This window comes from Triticum aestivum, chromosome 6D, assembly GCF_018294505.1.
Source record: "Triticum aestivum cultivar Chinese Spring chromosome 6D, IWGSC CS RefSeq v2.1, whole genome shotgun sequence".
NCBI lineage: Eukaryota > Viridiplantae > Streptophyta > Magnoliopsida > Poales > Poaceae > Triticum > Triticum aestivum.
In genome coordinates, this window is record NC_057811.1 from 272,453,932 (window position 1) to 272,466,909 (window position 12,978).

Sequence of the window (12,978 nt, forward strand, 5' to 3'; positions counted from 1 at the left end):
AACGGACGACATGTAGGGCACCCTCGTGCGCCGATGCCCCATGAAGCAGATACTCCAACATTCTTTACAAGAATATAATAGGTAGCCTAACTAATATATTTCTCTCAATGTGCAAGCGTGTTATTTCATCATGCAACATGTATGAAAAAATTTCCACCTCAACCTGCAAACATAATGACAATTTCCATTCTATGATGCTATTTACTACTCACTCCCTCTGTCCCATAATATAAGAACGTTTTTGGCACTAGTAGTGCTAAAAACGTTCTTATATTATGGGACGGAGGGAGTAAATATTATATGACTATAATAATCTAACACAATACGATCATCTAGTCTAGTGATTTATAACGAGAGAATGCAAGGTGGAATACTCTTTGCTTTCGTCAATCTGGGTGGTCTAGATTTATAGAGGGGAGCCGGTGTGCTCGCGAGTCAAGGAGAATATCCGACTTTTTTTATATATTAGAATAAAAATGTTTTTTTAGACCGTCTCCTCTCTCTCTCTCTCTCTCTTTCCGCCTTCCTTTCCTCTTCGCCCCCAAATCCCACCCAATGCGCCTCTAAAGTATCTCCGAGCCCTAGGGCTTCCGCCGTGCGCTTAGTGTCAGTACCGCCGCCTCACCCCTCAACCTCTCGCGCGCGTCGCCGCCATAGTCGTTCCCGTTCTACCTCAGCGCGTCGCTGCCCGTCCGCGATTAACCACTGTCTTCTGAGGTATGAGCAGTAGTTAAACCCCACGGACCTCCAGAAAGTTTGGGTGTGCATCGTGTAGAACCGCGCCGGTTCTATAGCAGTAACTCGTTTCCCCAGCGCGTAGGGTTCGGGTGTCGAGCTTAATCCCCGCTCCCCTCTTGGAACGTTGATGTTCGCCTTGCAGAATCCGATTTTGTTTCCTAGATTATTCCTCACCCCCTTCTGGATGCATTCGTTTCAGTCGAGCACCATAGGCCTGTGCTTTTGAAGATTAAATTTCATTTTGGTCGTTTTTTGATGGAGAAACTGAATGTAGCATCAAAAACTTAATTTCGGCCAATTCTTGTTCATGCTTGTCTTGAGTTTCCCTTTGTTCAGTTATATGAGTACATGATGGATACTTTTTCTGTAACGGGGAAAAGTGCATGTCGTAATTTAGCTTACGAGGGCGCCTTGATTTCGCGCATGTTTTCTGTGTTCCTTGTCATATGTTTCATGTGCTCATCCATTGCTGGTTTCGCTAATGCACAGAACAGAGAAGTGTCTGCTGGATGGGCTGTAGTTAGATAGCAGAACGAAAAGGAGAACAGTATCACCAGCTTGTACTTCTCATCATGTCTCGGTCGCCACATCTTCCTCCCCGCTGCCCGCCTCTGGGTCCTCAAATCACAGGAAGAGATGACAGCTTGTTCACACAGAGCTGCAGGTTTCCATCAGAGGATCCTTTCTTTGGTGAACCACCGTGTTGGCTAGATGATCTCCTTGCAGATTCTGGGAAAATGCCAAACCTTCCACCTCTTAGGAGAGCTTGTAGCGACTCTGATGCTATCTTGGATGCGCTGAGGACAATTCAGAGCCCAATTTTTCCGATTGAGGAGGGGGATCTGCAACCAGCAGGTGAGACTGGGGACTCGTTGGATGCTGCTGTAAGGGGTGAAAGTGATTCGGGGGTCGAAGTTAGCTGTGTGTATGGTCCAAATTCGCCAAGACAGAAGTGTAGGCTGACCAGTTCAGAGAGTTCCATTGTAAATGCTGTCCTGGAGAATGTCCCTAGCAACCCCTTGCAGTACCTGACCATTGACCCGTCAACCAGTCTGCATGGCAATGTGGCCAATGCAAAAGGAGATGCATGCGATGATGTAAACCATCTAGATCAAGACAAGTCATTTAAAAGGTACACTTCTGTCCCTGAAATCTCTACTGGAGCACCTTCTAATGTTTTCAAAGGTCCAAGTTCTTACAGGATACGATCGTACAACTACAAAAATATTAGTTGTATTTGCAGTGAGAATGCTGGAAAGTATTTCAAGGAAGTGAAAGGTAGACTTTGCGCTCTTAGCTATATAACTAATCAGGATGGAAAATAGCCTGCCTGATAACACATAAGTTACAGTACAAAATTAATGTTAATCCAAAATGTATGCCGTACATCTTACTGTGCAACACTGAAAATAAATATATGTCGTACATCTTACTGTGCAACACTGAAAATTCTGAGCCTTGTCTCCGTAAGTACCCAGCCCCCAGATATAATTTAGTTTTATCTGATCTTGTTAGCACAAGTCGTTCCAAGTTTGGATCTATTCAGTGTATTTAAAATTCACTACTGTACCTATTCCATGACTACAGTGGTAGCAACAGGTTCCTGTGCTTGTAATACTTGGGCCTCCTTTGGTTTAGAGGAATCTTGTAGGAATTTCATAGGATAGGATTTCTATAGGAAAAATTCCTTTAGAGCCCTTTGGTTTGTAGGAATGGAATCCTATTCCTATGGAGGAATTCTTCCTATCCTCCACATTTCATAGGAAAATAAACATTAGCCTAGACTCAATGGAAAAAATCCTATGATGTGAATCAAAGGGCATCTCCTTTCCTATTCCTACTCATAGGATTTGAGATACATGTCATCTCATTTCCTATGACTTTCCTATTCCTACGATTTTCCTATCACTCTTGACCTTGGGTTGTTGAAGTCCCGCGTCAATAAATAGCTGCAGAATTCTTTTTCTATTTGTATAAACTGCAGACTTATTTCAGGGGATGATAATTTGATTAGTACTTCCTTTAGTGATTAGAGCTACCTCTGCTAATTCAAGAGTGATAACTGTCAGTGTCAGATGTAGATACAAATAGTAGTAATGTCCTTCTGTTCATGTTGTCACATTCTCTATTAATATCAGGATCAAGCAATTCAAAACAATATTACAGAAAATCTTTGATGCATGTCTATTCTATTTGTATATACATATATCATATATTTGTGAGCACACTTTTTTTTTCTTGGTCACTATTTTCTTGTGCTATACAACTTTTGAAAAGTAAGTAACTTCATCTGACATTCATGGTGTTGCCTCTAATGTGACAAGTCAATCATGTAAACATTGTGCATTTTAGTATATTTCCCCTTTTGCGTTTTTAATACTATAAGCAGCTCTCTTTCACTCTCAGTTATCTTGGGCTCTGAAGCAGCATAGGGTTGTGGAGGAACAACTCACCTTGCTGCTACAAAGTGTACAACACTAGTGTTGAAGGAACTACTTCACCGTGTTGTGCTACATATCGCTCTAGAGGCAATTATAGGCCAATATGGTAGCAGGAGTTTAATCCAAAACTCCTAGAGCACAAGATCTAGTCTGAGATATTAGATAAGGACAACAAGTTCTATTTATAGGTACTGGTGTACATACTCTGGTTACAAACTAGAGGTGAGGTCCTCTATTTATAGGCTTTGGAAAGCCTTCACACCTCAACTTCTACTTATACCTAGAACACTCCAGAAAACATTACTTAAGGCCTGGCATTCTAGCCATAGCTAGAAGTCTCTAGAAAACAGTGGCTAATGCTAGGAAAACAAGCAAATACTAGACAGGAGTAGAAGTATCTAGAAGTAGTAAAATGGATTTGACTTCTAATTTTCCTTTTCTTTTCCTTCTTGTTCCTCATGTGGTGCTAGTTGACGATAGTCGGACAGGGGTATATAGGAAGTTAGAGTTATGGAGACAAACCTTGGAATCGAAAGGGTTTAGGCTTAGTAGAACTAAAACCGAGTACATGATGTGCGGTTTCAGTACTACTAGGTGTGAGGAGGAGGAGGTTAGCCTTGATGGGCAGGTGGTGCCTCAGAAGGACACCTTTCGATATTTGGGGTCAATGCTGCAGGAGGATGGGGGTATTGGTGAAGATGTGAACCATCGAATCAAAGCTGGATGGATGAAGTGGCGCCAATCTTCTGGCATTCTCTGTGATAAGAGAGTGCCACAAAAGCTAAAAGGCAAGTTCTACAGGACAGTGGTTTGACCCGCAATGTTGTATGGCGCTGAGTGTTGGCCGACTAAAAGGCGACATGTTCAACAGTTAGGCGTGGCGGAGATGTGTATGTTGAGATGGATGTGTGGCCACACGAGGAAGGATCGAGTCTGGAATGATGATATACAAGATAGAGTTGGGGTAGCGCCAATTGAAGAGAAGCTTGTCCAACATCGTTTGAGATGGTTTGGGCATATTCAGCGCAGGCCTCCAGAAGCTCCAGTGCATAGCGGACGGCTAAAGCGTGCGGAGAATGTCAAGAGAGGTCGGGGTAGACCGAATGTGACATGGGAGGAGTCCGTTAAGGGAGACCTGAAGGATTGGAGTATCACCAAAGAACTAGCTATGGACAGGGGTGCGTGGAAGCTTGCTATCCATGTGCCAGAGCCATGAGTTGGCCGCGAGATCTTTATGGGTTTCACCTCTAGCCTACCCCAACTTGTTTGGGACTAAAGGCTTTGTTGTTGTTGTTGTTGTTGTTGTTGTTTCGGAAACTGATATAATTGTACTAAGATTTGATATTTGATGGGATTTTCTAAGGTAGTTTCCATATTTTATTTAATTGGGCCTCTTTCTCTTTAGTAGTGCTACGTGAGTCCTTTAATTATTTACCTAGCAAAAGAGTAGTATTTTTCCTTGTAAAGGTCTACATAAGATATAAACATGATGACCAAGAACTGAGGATTGGCTAAGGGCGTGCGTCCCATGTTTTTTGGGGTGATCAATTTATTATCAACACCAATGATATGCTTCAGAGTAGAAATTTTCACCTTGGCGATGGTGTCAATTTTATCCTTTGCGCTGAAGGGCTCCCTGAGTCTAGGGACCATCTCTTCTGGAATTATAGATTTAGCAAGGCTTGTTAGAGAACCCTTAACCTCTCCCCCCAATGTGATGCTGGCATGGAGAACCTGATTTCATCTGCCAAAGCCTCTTTTGATAAGCCTTTCCTCATGGAAGCCTTTGCTGTGGCTGCCTGTAACATCTGGAAACAGAGAAATCTGAAAGGGTCTGACAATATTAGACCTAGTCTAGGCTCCTTGTCCTTCCAAAAAGGACCTTTTCCTTCTTTCTTATGGAATGAAGGACAGTTGCAGACCTGCTCTTATTTCTTGGCTAGACAGCCTTGGCTAAGTCTTTGTACCACTCTTTCTTTATATTCACCACTCCCCCTTCCTTGTACATCTCTCTCCTTTTTTAATATAATTTTAATGTTGGGGCGTCCCCACAGTTTTGGCTTAAAATAATGCTACAAGGAGTTTGATGTCTTCGCATGGTGAAATTGCCCATTTGGAATTTATAATATCTATTCATATGCGTCTGTTTTATATTCCATACATGGAAGTGTTTTCTTTTACCTGAAGACAGTAGGGAACATTCACAGTCACACTATATTTGAAAATAAGGGGTGAATATGTACATCAAGGGATTTACATGGCCAATGGCCACAGAAAACTACTAAGCTATCAATGCAAGACGAGATAGGGGTTCATTCTTTAGTTTGTATTGGTATATTATTTTCGTTACATTGAGAAGAAAACAAAAACACCATACTGTAACACACATTTCTGCAGGCGATCAGGCCAAAGATCTAGGGTCCGGAAACTTCAATACATTGCTGATCTTGAAAGAACTGTTGACTCTCTTCAGGTAAGTTTGTGACACTGCATGTTAGATATTTACGGAGAATGTTAATACTCTCTCCGTCCCAAAATAAGTGTCTCAAGCTTAGTACAACTTTGTACTAAAGTTAGTAGAAAGTTGAGACACTTATTTTGGGATGGAGGGAGTATTAGTTCTTTCCTTATGACAATAAGTTTGGCTTTTGCTTTTTTAGAACATGGGAGCTGATTTGGCTGTAAGAGTAGCATCTCATTTCCAGCTTCGCAATGCTCTATCAATGGAAAACAAGCAACTGAGGAGACAGATTGCTAGTCTTCAGCAGGCAAAACTAATGAAGGATGGTATGTCTGGGTCTGTCTGCTCTTTAGCAAGTTATAGCTGGCATTGTTTATGAGAAAAATTACCTTGATTTAGGTTATGCATGTTGTTTACATTTATAGTTAATCCAACATGAACTTATGATCATAAGACTGGCCAGCTATTTAATGGAGCTAATAGATGATGATTCGATATAGGCTGTATATCCTATGGACACGTCTAGCCAGCAAACATTTCTGGCTAGATATCCGTGGAACACACCGGAAAATGAATGTTTTTTTATACCTATGCCCGCTCCTGCATCTGGAAAAGGAAACTATGTTCCCGTGTGCCTCACGTGGTCCCCTTGTCAAAGATTCCCTCATCTTCCCAAGCCATGTTCTCATCTCCACCACCGCATGCATGCATCAGCCAAACTGGTCGGCACATTTAATTATATTCCCTTTTTTGCTTGGAGTCTGAGCATTGGAATTGATATCTGTTTTCACCACTGGAGTCCTCGCAGCGATCTCTTCGAAACTAGATCTCGTGTGGGTATGTTTTGACGAACTTTTTCTCCGAGCAACTTCAGTGATATAGGGACCAATTTCAGTGCTATGCGAACCAATTCAGTTCGTTTTTATGATGTCAGTTGGCCTAGTGCTCTTGTAAGTTCGCTACTATGACTGCCAATTAGCCTAGTGTTACCCTCAAATTTTCTACCACGACTTGTGAGTAGCCTACATTATCTAAAGTGCATAGTTGATTTCATCGGACGGTGCGTATGGGTGTGCACCCGCGAAGTCTAAATAGCGCAGCTGCACTTTACAAAATTTAGGATATCCTATTCAGTCACCCATTATTGTGCACTCAGTTTCTCATATATTCCTCGTTGTACTGGAATTGGTATTGAAGCCCAATCATTTTAGTCATTGCTTTCTTTTGAAGTTCAGACACCAAGGATTTGTCAGCCAAATGACACAAACTTCTGTGATCTGTTTTAATCACAAACGGACCTCTCAGTAAAGGATCTCCATTTGTCAATAGCCACAATGATGGCCAAGAACTCCTTTTCATATATAGGTAACTTCTGATTAATGACTCCCAAAGCTTTGCTATAAAGTGCAATAGGGTGTCCTTGAGAAAGCACTGCCCTCTCTCCAGACTGGCAAGCATCAGTTTCAATAGTGAATTGCTTAGAAAAGTCAGGCAGTGCTAACACTGGTGTAGTGCACATGGCTTGTTTTAATGTCAAAAGCCTCTTGAGTCATAGAAGTCCAAACAAATTGTTTATCTTTCTGCAGTAGCTGAGTAAGGGGCTTGGCTAACACCCCATAGTTCTTTAACAAACTTTCTGTAATAGCGTGTTAAGCCCAGAAAACCCCTTAATTCAGTGGCTGAAGTTGTGACTGGCCACATTTTCATAGCTTCAGTTTTATCAGGATCAGTAGAAACACCTCTGTCAGGAATAATATGCCCCAAGTATTCCAACTGGTTGGTTGCAAAGATGCACTTGGACAGCTTGGCAAACAACCGACTGTGCTGCAAGGTTTCAGACACTACTTCCAGATGCTGCAAATGAGTTTCCAAGGTTGGACTGTATACCAGGATGTCATCCATAAAAACAAGCACAAACTTTTATCATGTATTTAGCAAATATGAAGTTCATCAAACACTGGAAAGTGGCAGCGGAATTAGTGAGCCCAAATGGCATAACCCTAAACTGGAAATGGCCATGATGAGTCTTAAAAGCAGTTTTCATCTCATCTTCAGGAAGCATGTGGATCTGAACATAACCACTGCGCAAATCTAGCTTGGAAAAGTACTTAGCACCAGCTAGTTCATCCAGTAATTCATCAACCACAGGTAGAGGAAACTTATATTTTGATTGTGACCATATTAACTTTCCTGTAGTCCACACACAATCTCCAGCTACCATATTTTTTCTTCACTAATAGAACTCGAGAAGCAAAAGGACTCACTGGGAATCACTGTAGCAGCCTGTATCATATCAGCAACTTGTTTTTCTATTTCATCTTTCTGATGTGGGGAGTACCTGTATGGCCTGGAGTTAACAGGAGGTGTACCTGGCAGTAAGCAAACAGCATGATTCAAAGCTTTCTGTGTGGTGGGAGGGCAGAAGGTGCTTGGAAAACTCCTGAAAATTTGTCCAACAGTGCTTGAATTACTGGTATCTCTGAAGAAGGTTTGAGTTTGTCAGAGGAGTCCAACAGAACTGTTGCCCACAACTCATTTGCCTTTGTGCCACTTGTACACTTGCTCAATGGAGACTTCCTTAATGTTATCAGTGCTGGCTGGTAACACTCCTTGTAGCTTAACTGTCTCTCCCTCACGAACAATTTCTATCCATTTTTGTTTCCAATCACATTGCATAGTACTGAAAAGAGATAACCAGTCCATGCCTAAAACTCCATCATAGCCTCCCAGGTCCAATACTTTCATAGGGTGTGTGTAATTATGGCCCTGCATCCACCAGGAGAATTCTTTGACTACTGAGGAACATGTCAGGATTTCTCCATTTGCTACTTTAGCATTAAGTGGGGAGACTTGTCCACCATGGCATTATTCAGGACACTGTTGACTACCTAAGTCCACCAATAGGAGAAACACTTGATTACCTACCAAGGCTCTTAACTTGATACTACATTTGGAGTCTTCAGAGCCAGACAGAGCATGAAGAGAAACAAAATGGGCCTCTGGGTGTTTGGCCTTCCATGTCTGCCACTGCTGACAATAGGTCATCCGACAAAAGGGTATCAGCTGTAGTGACTTCCAGTGCTTTCAACTGAGCTTGAACAGCACACTGATGCGTTGGAGAATATTTTTCTCCACATTTAAACACAATCCATTAGCTCTACAATACTCCATCAACTGTTGGGTCTTCCATAAATCTCCTGGCCCATATTTAGCTCTGTAATCCTGCTTGAAACCACTTGCTGTATGTTTCCGAGAACTCTGTTTACTCTGAAACTTAACTCGTTCCAGCACCCCTTCCTGAATCATAGCATAAGTGGCTGCTTGAGCAACTGTCAATGGTTTCTGTGTTTCCACATGGCCGATGAGCTCCTCTTGAGCCCCATGGTAAATTGGTTAGCCAACATCAGGCCTCCTACAGCAGGGTCATATAGCTCGATATGATACACCAACTGATCAAACAAGTGTTTATACTCTGCCACTGATGACGTCTGCTTTAACTGATGCAATTCATGGAGCTTGTCCCTGTGTACATTCATATTGAACTCTTGCAATACATCCTGGACAAATTTATCCCAATCATGCCACCCAGTGGATTGCTTGTGCGACTGATACCAGTGGAAAGCATTGTCAGTCATGTACAGGGTTGCCACCGCCACTCAAAACCCAGCTGGAATTTGATACATCATGAAGTGTTGCAAGTATCAACCCAGACCCTTGCATTAGCACCATCAAAACGGTGAAACTCCATTTTGGGTAACCAGGAACGCCGCCCCGCTCCCTCTCACCCCTCTGCTAGATCCACAGTTATGGGTGTTGGGGGCACGTGAAGGACCTTACCTGGTGGTGGTACTGCTGGTGGCGGCGGAGCCACTGATGGTCCCAATGGAAAAGCAGGCGCTCTCTGGGTAGGAGTTGGCAACCCCAATGCTCGACGCACTCTGATCTGGGACCTTGATCAGCTGCGACCGCGACGACTACAATTGACTCATCACTTGGCCGTGATCTTGCTGCACCTGGCCAAGTGAGAGCAACGAGAGATCCAACTTCGCTTGGATCTGCTGCACCTGCTCCTGCTGGGCTTTGGATGACAGCGCATGCTCCTCCAACCGTTGATTCATCACCATTATCTGTTCCTGAACTTGATCCAGTGCCGAGGGAGGGAGGGAGGGAGGGAGGGAGCGGAGATGAGATGAGATGACCTGGGATTTGAGATCGGAGAGAGCGGAGCGGAGAGGAGAGGAGATGTTATGACCTGGGATTTGAGATCGCCACACGCAGCTTACACAGCTCACACTCACACGAAGATGCCTACACATATTATGTTATCCAACTCAAGACGCTGTCATGCCTACCGCAGACAATGACATTACACCACTGTTGTGCATGGCATCACTCCCCACTCCCTGTGGTGTATAACCATACAAAGCCTTGAATGGACTGACTGCCATATATGCATGATCCGATGTGTTATACCAGTATTCAGCTGAAGAAAGCCATTTAGACCACTTCTTCGGACATGAGTGCATAAAACATCGCAGATAGATCCCCAGACACTGGTTCACTCGGTCTGACCGTCTGTTTGCGGTTGATTTGCAGGCTCATGTTGAGATCCGTACCCATTGACAAGAACAAATTGTTAACCAAGTGTAATAATCAAATTTCTATTTGGGCCTGATGTTAATGTGAAAAAGAATAAGAAAAAAAGAAAACATTGTGCAAGTAGCATAGAGGGATTGTGCCACCCTTTGAAATCTTCTGTTTATAGGGAGAAAGCGAGCTAAAATTTTCCTGCAGCCTGCAAACAGTAACTTTTAATCTGTTTCTATATTTGCTCTCATTTTCTTTTTCTAATTTTCTCCTAACATGGATCGATTGTCAGCTTTGAAATGATGAACCAAATTAAACTAAATTGAGAATCACATTCAGTGCCAGGGCTATTCTTTTAATATTAAATTTATCCTGAAGCCAAAGCAAATTTGCATCGTCGATCAGTTTGTACTTGATATGGTTTCTGATTTTGATATTCGGTTGAAATCCTTTTTTTGACAAATGGCGCTTTTATTATCAAGCGGGTACAAATCATAATGAGCTACCACCAGCATGTGCATAGCTAAGATGCACACAGCCACAACACAAAAGTCTGGCAAAGTAAATAAAAATGACAAGTTGGCAACAGTAAAGTCATATGAGACCAAAACTATGCCTATGTCGACGGAGAAGGTGGACCGATCCGGAGATTATGCTGCCACCCATGTTGGGTGAAAATCTCCCAGGCCACCCTCTCCAACCGCATACACACCGCCTTGAATAGCGATTGGTACTCCGTTCGGTGCAGCGTTCGGTGCAGCGTAGACCACATACGAAGCCAGTGCATACAACGGTAAATAACCTGCATAGGAGAAGAGATTTTGCCATTAAAGACACAATCATTTCTACATAGCCAAAGCGGCCATAGTAAGGCTAACGCTCTCACCCGAATTAGCGTACTAAACGTATTTGGTATTCCATCAAGCCAATGACAATAGATATTGGCAACACTTGTCGGCGCATACAAATTGGATGCTATTTGGATGTCAGACCATGTTGAACGTGCAAACTTGCATCGAAAGAAGAGGTGTTTGATTGTCTCATCATGAGTACAAAAGCTACACTTCTTGCTTCCTTGTAAGTTGCATCGAGCAAAATTGTCTTTAGTTAGCACAACTCCTTTTCGAAGATACCACATGAAAATCTTAACTTTTAGTGGCATCTTCGATTTCCATATTAGTTTATTATTATCCACTGGAATCTCTGAGTGCGGGAGTGCATGGTACATAGTCAACTGTATACACCTCAGTTAACATCTTTGAAGTAAGTGCTAGGGATTTTATTTTGTGATGATTCATATGCAATCTCACTTTGAAAGCTTATGATGCATTTTTGCAGGTCAAACACATTTCTTGAAGAAGGAAACTGAGAGGTTGAAGCAGATCTCTGCGCGTCACCGCAGGAGCAGGAGTGTCACTTCTTGCTTTGAGCCGGGCTCAATTGGAGCAGACCCATCAGCAATCAATTGGCAGACAGTTGACATGTCAAAGCTGAGCTTAAACGGCAGTCCTGCTCCTGTGCCCCCGAGAGGTGGCTATGGCCTGTAAAAGCAACCTGCTTTGGTCCCACTGAGATGAGATCGCGGCAGTAATCCTCAGATGTGGTTAACGATTCACTAACCTGACCAACCATATAGATTCGAGGGTTTAATCCTTTATTAGGAAGAAAAAGTAGTCAGTCCAGTTACCACCAAAAATATAGAGGTCGTCAGTTAAGCTTATCTTTTGTAGGATTTCTGCATTGGCTTCCGAATTTTAACACAAATCAGATGAAGCAAGCTTGAGCTTTGCTTGTCACTAGTGTTTGAGGTCTTAGAAATCGATGTTTCTCTATGTTACTGCAACTTAAGCGTCCTGATCTTCCCATTAGCGTGGTGATACATGCTGGTACTGATCTTCCGGTTAGTGGTGATTTGGTCGCCATTGATGCATGTGCTATGTTAGCCCTCTGAATGTTTTTCCTCTGGTTGCTGTCTGGAGGATGTTGTTGCTAAGTAAGCTTCTGATGACGTTGATGCAAACGTGCAGGCGACATCTTCTGTTGTGGTTGACTTCTTAGCTGCTAGGGTGTGCATTTTATACTTTACACTGATTTGCGCATTTTTTTTAATAAACACACAAGGGTCCGGAAGAACAGTGGAGCTTCATTAGTTAACGGAAATGTTAAACAGTTTTTTGACGACGACCAAATCTAGAGGGGTAATTAGACTACTTGACAAAATATTCTTTTTTAATTTTAGTTGTGGACAGGTTTTTAGCAATTATGATAAGTCAAGCAATCAACTTACACATGCAATTATGAGAGTATAGCAGCGAAAAGTAAAATATTGCATGAAGTTAAAGGGAAGGGTTTTGAGAAGGCAAAGGCAATGGGGACACCAAGATTTTTGGCATGGTTTTAATAGGTGGTGTTATCGTACATTCACGTTGATGGGGACTTCAATACACGAAGGGTACCGGCTGCATGACAGCGCGAGTCCACGAAGGGCTCCACCCATGAAGGGTCCATGAAGAAGCAACCTTGTCTATCCCACCATGGCCATCGCACACGAAGAACTTGGATCACTCGGGTAGATCTTCATGAAGTAGGCGATCTCCTTGCTCTTACAATCTTCTTGGTTCAACACCACATTTTATTGGAGGCTTCCAAGCGACACCTAATCAATTTAGGAGACACCACTCTCCAAAATGTAATAGACGGTATGTTGATAATGAACTTCTTGCTCTTGTGCTTCAGATGATAGTCTCCCCA

At 42.7% G+C, this 12,978-nt stretch overlaps 1 protein-coding gene across 1 annotated transcript; it reads left to right on the forward strand.

The window, feature by feature from the left end:
• The first annotated feature begins 482 nt into the window (after positions 1-482).
• On the forward strand, positions 483-12,122 carry LOC123144626 (basic leucine zipper 2). Its single transcript, XM_044563830.1, has 5 exons — positions 483-717; positions 1,228-1,870; positions 5,577-5,652; positions 5,840-5,966; positions 11,566-12,122. The coding sequence occupies exons 2-5, from the start codon at positions 1,311-1,313 to the stop codon at positions 11,772-11,774; spliced, it is 972 nt and encodes a 323-aa protein (XP_044419765.1). The 5' UTR covers positions 483-717; positions 1,228-1,310; the 3' UTR covers positions 11,775-12,122.
• Positions 12,123-12,978: the final 856 nt, after the last annotated feature.